This window comes from Somniosus microcephalus, chromosome 6 (assembly GCF_052327205.1).
Source record: "Somniosus microcephalus isolate GS21.2 chromosome 6, FLI_Smic_1.0, whole genome shotgun sequence".
NCBI classification, from domain to species: domain Eukaryota; kingdom Metazoa; phylum Chordata; class Chondrichthyes; order Squaliformes; family Somniosidae; genus Somniosus; species Somniosus microcephalus.
The window spans coordinates 93,393,886-93,399,954 of NC_140992.1; the positions used below are offsets into that span (position 1 = coordinate 93,393,886).

The window sequence follows — 6,069 nt, forward strand, 5'->3', positions numbered from 1 at the left end:
CATTGACCACATGTACTAAATGTTTTAACTGGTGCCAGTGCTTTTGTGGTTTGCTATCTATACAAATGGAATTAGATATTGAAGTCACTAATTGAGATTTTTTCAGAGTAATTTTGAATATATATTTAAAAAGGCGATTTAATATATTCACACAAGAAATTTTAGTTCTATAAAAGCATTAAATCTAGAAAAATCGAGAAAAATGTCTTCAGCTTGAGCCCCTTATTGTACATCTGTGCATTACCGTGGGACAGAGGCATTCAGTACATAGGAAGATAGGAGCAGGAGTCGGCCTTTGAGCCCCTCGAGTCTGTTCCGCCATTCAATGAGGTTCAATGGCCTAACTCCATATACCTGCCTTTGCCCCATATCCCTTAATACCTTTCATTAAGGGATAGACAGCCACCACATAAAAATGTTCTGTTTTCACATCCGTGTTTATTTTGTGTGCACTACCTCATCTTTCTGATCCACGAACATATTTTTGATATCAAAGTTTTAATTTTCCAGTATAATTATTTACCAATTGTTCCAGGGAGTTAGATCCATGCTATAACCTCTAGCAGTACCCGCATCGCACAGAAAGTTGTATGTGGTGCAGCGGCGATAGATGTCCTTTTATTTAAAAACAGGTGCAAAACTACCCCATTGCTGCAGAAAACTACAGCAGTGTTGGGGTGAAGGTTAACGTGACTGAGAGTTGAGCGGATGGTCGGCGGACGAATCCGCTAATGTCTCGCAGATACCCATGTGGGTGCTCGACTCTGGCATCTGCCTGCTCCCCGAGTTTGACTGACACAATTCTTTGATGCCGTAGAAATAGTAGATTGCGTCCAGGCAACAGTTTACATTGGCCAAGTACAGGCAGAAATGCAGAGCGCTGCGCAGGTGTTCGCAGTAGCTTTTGGAGAGGGAACCATTGATGGTTAATGAGTACAGCAGCAGCCCGGTGTGATAGGGCGTGAAGCAGATCAGGAAGGTGAGCAAATTTGAAAGGATGATCTTGGCGGATTTATCCGTCCCTCTGCTCTGTGTCTCGCTGCCTTTAACTTTCAGGCTATGGACGGTCTGCAGGGAGCAGAAAATCATTGTAAGCGCACATATAAAAAATAGTATTTCCAGGGGGGCAATGAAAGCCATTCGCAAAACAGTTGACGAGAGATCGTAAAAGCAGGAATCCGAGTCACTGGTTATATAGATGTAGATGCTTCCTGACCACACGACCAGCCAGATGGCAGCGCAGATGAGCGCGGTTCTCTTCGGAGACGAGATGGCTCTGGCCACGAAAGGATGTTTTATGGCGAGGTAGCGATCCGCACAGATCAGGGTTATCAGCAGGATGCTGGCGTAGGTGTTCACGAAGCACAAGGACTCCAGAAACTGGCAGAACCCCTTCCCCAGCCTCTGGGACCACTCCTTGCGGACATAGTAGCCGTAGATTTTGAAAGGCAAGGCGAAGAGCAGAAAGACATCTGAGATGACGAGGTTGGCCATGTAGATGAGCGGTTTCGTCCGCGCCTTCATTCGACAGCAGATTATGCACAATGTTACTCCGTTCAATGTTGACCCGACAACAATCGTTGGCAAAGTAAATACAAGCAGAATCACCTGATGTGACAAATCAGTCTGGTTCCGCGAGCCATTGACTTCACAAGTCATCGCTGAAAGAAACCGAAATAGAACAGTATGATGGCAGGGTCAAGACAGGCTTTCAAATCAAATGATTGTTTCCCTTCATTGCAAGGGTGACTACACTTCAGAAGCACTGCATTGGTCTGTAAAAGCGCTTTGGGGCGTCCTTGGGTCGTGCAAGGCGCTACGCAAATGCAAGTTCTTTCTTTTCCCCACGTGTTACACCCTGTCCGCACCGTCCCAGACACCATCGATAAGCAACTGCTGTTGAAGCACTCACCACCCGAAGTCGGATCTGTCCGCCGAGTGTGCCTAAAAATGACACAGTAAATGCAAGCCTCCTCTCAGAAATAAAAAAAATCACCCGAGTTGGACGAGCGGTTCCATACGAGCTGAATGGTGCCGCTCCTAATATCTCCCGTTTTGCCAAGTAGTTTTCTTAACATGGGATGGAGACTGGTTTTGGCTCAGACACGATGGGCCGAATGGTCTCCTTCTGTGCTGTATGATTCTAACATGTACCAAAGACACTGATGCGAGAAGCGGATATCGTCAGCAGTAAAGGACTTTCCAAAGAACGAGCCGAAAGTTTCATGAGGTGGTGCCGTCAGACAGCGCGGCACTTACAGGTAGGGAGGATGTGCAAAATGACTTGGAGGTTGGTCTTCTGTGCAATTTGTTGAATTGACCTCTTCCTCTTCCTCGTTGCTAAAGATATGATAAATAATTAATAATGATTTCACAATCAAATTATAATTCTATTTAAAAAATATTATGGATTAAAGACATTTTTTATTGTCAATTTAAGATTTCTAAATACATTTGTACAGTTTTTTAAGTGGAAAAAACCCAACAGAAAATCAGTGTGAAAATATTGGACCCCAAAAAGCCTGGGAAAATTTGTAGAAAATCAGTTTTAAAAACAGGTTTTATTTTGAACATGGTTAAACTCAATGGGCTAAACATTCGATAAGGCCTGAAAACGGACATGGGCTCAGGATGCATGACCCGCCAGCACCCATTGAAAGTAATGTTGGCAGCACACGGCATCACCCAAACACATTGCCCCACACTCACTGACACACTTCCCTTTCTCTCGCAGGCCAAGCTGGCTCACAAACACAGACAGCAGCATGGCTGCATATCCTGACCCAGCTGGAGGAGACTGTACTAGACATCATTCGATGAGCCGTCACTGAGGTCGTGGTGATCGGTGAGGCTAAAACCATTGAGGATAACGTATGCTCATACCGAATCCTTCTTCTCACATCCCACTTCCATCTCATCCCACAATCTCGTCTCACTTACAAGCTGCTGATGGTGTAAGCATGCACAGCTTGCTTTCCCCCCTCCCCGCACCACAATCCTACCCTTGTGCCTTTCTCCTTTCAGATACCCAATAACTTCAAGCTTCCCAGCCAAGAAGAAGCAGATAGTGATGGAGAAGAGACACCGTCACTCGATCTGACACCCACAAGCACCACCTCAGAAAATGGCACTGCGCATACTTTAGAGGGTAGTATAGAGGTGGGATCTGCATGTGGTGAGTCACCGGACATGAGTGGCCTGCAGCCAGGGCAGGGAGAAAGGGTAGCACAGGTGCCGGCTTCCCAGAGGACGAGGGCACACACAAGTTCTGCTGCAGAGGACTCAGATGAGGACTTCGATGGGGCAGCCTTCAGAAGAAGGGTGATGGCCATGCACACAGACATGCTTGGTGCATTGGCAGGCCTGCCAGAGAGCCTGTTGTCACTGTCAAGGAGCATGGAGGAGTCTGACTCCAACTTGGGACAGGGCTTTGCACAGAGCTTAGAGCCCATGGTTTCCAGGATGGAAGTGATGGGCAACTTCATTAGAGCACTTGTGGACCCAATCATGATGCAGCATCTGATGGGCGATGTCTCAGCTTCCATTGCAGCACAGAGCAGGCCAGAGGCTGGGAATTCTGCGGTGAGTGTCTCACCTCCTGACTCCCCAAAGCCTTTCCACCATCTACAAGGCACAAGTCAGGAGTGTGATGGAATACTCTCCACTTGCCTGGATGAGTGCAGCTCCAACAACACTCAAGAAGCTCGACACCATTCAGGATAAAGCAGCCCGCTTGATTGGCACTCCATCCACCACCTTCAACATTCACTCCCTCCACCACCGGCACACTGTGGCTGCAGTGTGTACCATCTACAAGATGCACTGCAGCAACTCGCCAAAGCTCCTTCAACAGCACCTTCCAAACCCGCGACCTCTACCACTTAGAAGGATAAGGGTAGCAGATGCATGGGAACATCACCACCTACAAGTTCCCCTCCAAGCCACACACCATCCTGACTTGGACCTGTATCGCCGTTCCTTCACTGTCGCTGGGCCAAAATCCTGGAACTCCCTTCCTAACAGCATTGTGGGTGTACCTACACCATATGGATTGCAGCGGTTCAAGAAGGCGGCTCACCACCATCTTCTCAAGGGCAATTAGGGATGGGCACTTAAATGCAGGCCTAGCCAGCGACGCCCACATCCCATCAATGATTTTTTTAAAAAGTAGAAGCGACCTAAAGTCTGAGTACTCCAGTGGAAGCTCAGACTTCTGTCATGCAAGCTCAGCTTGCTGCCACGTAAGCTCACATTGCTCTCACACAGGCTCAGCTTGCCGTCACGCAAGTTCAGACTGCTGTTATTGTGGCTGTATTTAACAGTATGGAAAGGGGCTTGCAGGGTCTCACAGCAGTCCAGCAATCTGTCCTCCACCAGAGGCCGAAGGGCCTCTATCCGTGCTGTATTACTCTATGACTCTATGACTCTATGACTCTATTACTAGGATTACTGAGGTGCTGCCCCGGGGGAGTGCCAGTGGCCCCATGGAGTATGAACCAGCAGTCACCTCTTGAAGGGATAATTACTAGTCCTAGCCCTTTTCGGGCTACCCCAGATCAGGTGTATTCCCCAGACATTCACCTTCAACTAAAGTTAGAGATAGACAAATTCTATAAGATGCTTAATTGGGTCTAAAGATCCAGGCTATCTCTCTCTAAAGGAAAGGAATGACTTGAAAATGTTACCATCCTCCAGATAGCACTTTTAATAAGTTTAACTAGACTGTAACCTTCCGGATATTATGAGGGTCCGGAATACTCCCCCAGAATTCTGCAACTCCTCACAAAAGAGTGTACAGAAATTGAGTTCACGAGTTTGATGCAGAAATACTATGTGAGACAATTCTAAAAATATAAAAATGTATTAAAGAACCACCATGTAGTTAACAGCTGGTGATTTAATCGCAACTTTAACAGTTCAAGATATAAAATAGCTTACAATTCTTATTCTCAGAGATCATTATTCTCAAATCTTAACTTTGTTACATTTTTACATTTCTTATTATTTCTAATCCAGGATATCCATCAAAATCAAATAAAAGTACCTTTGGATCCCGGAGACTTAAGGAGTTGAAAACTTACAGAGCCTGCCTCTGAAGTTGAGAATCGCTTACCCCTTCCAGCAACTTCTGACTTTCTATCTGAAAGTTCTATATTTTATACTCTTTCTCAGTGGTATATCCTTTGAAGTTTTCTGCTGATGTAAGCTAATTATCTCAGTCATTCTTTCTGTTGACTTCTTTCTAATCTTACTGTCAGTTCAGCTGTTAACTTGCAGAATCCTGTCTGTACCTTTAGGTGTTCAAAGCTTATCATAAAAAACGGTTATAACAGATGTATTTATTTGATGCCATTCTTATGAAGGTCTTCAATTCAATTCTTAAATCACCTAGCTGGCTGTAAGCAGATGTTGTGTCTCCTAAATGTTCCATTTTCAACACAAACACAATGTGATTGCTTGGTGCATCTATTGATGTAATATTTACAAAGTCTTCTGTTGGTATCTTTTACAACATGTAAATCAAAAACACTTCAACTCGGGTGTTCTATGCATTTCTTAGCTACTTCAATTGGTTCTATCAAGAATTATGTCTCCTGTCTTTCATTTGATATTACTTTTACAAAGGCACATGTTCCTTTAATGTTCTGTGTTTCTGTTCGAAGTGTTAGTTTTTAACACTTTAAACTGGGTAATGGTATTGTGTTTCTCCCAAACTGCAGACTTTCTGGAAGCAACTCTTTGCTTCTTCAATAGGGCCATTGTTTTAGTATTAACAACCAATTCCCATTTCAAAAGCTTGTATGGTGTTTACAGCTTTGTGTTAACAACTGATCTTATCTCAAAAGCCTGTATTCTGTTTACAGCTTGTGTCGTGGAGGCTTTTAGATTTTTAAACCCAGTTTTCATGTTTTAATAAAGTCAGAATTCTGTTCATAGGATGGTGTATTTCTTGGAATATGGCTATTTCCTTTACACTCTCAGGATGACTGTATTTGTCCTCCCACCACTACCACTCCTCCAGTGCACTTGCTGTTGCCGGTCAGCCAGCCAGCCAAACTGCTGCCGCCC

The 6,069-nt window shown here is 44.8% G+C and overlaps 1 protein-coding gene across 1 annotated transcript; it reads right to left on the reverse strand.

Annotated features, from left to right (window-relative positions):
- Positions 1-200: 200 nt before the first annotated feature.
- LOC147115890 (G protein-coupled receptor 35-like) lies at positions 201-2,230 on the reverse strand. The gene has a single exon (XM_085989462.1). The coding sequence runs from the start codon at positions 1,657-1,659 to the stop codon at positions 685-687; it is 975 nt and encodes a 324-aa protein (XP_085845588.1). The 5' UTR covers positions 1,660-2,230; the 3' UTR covers positions 201-684.
- Between the last annotated feature and the right edge of the window lie 3,839 nt (positions 2,231-6,069).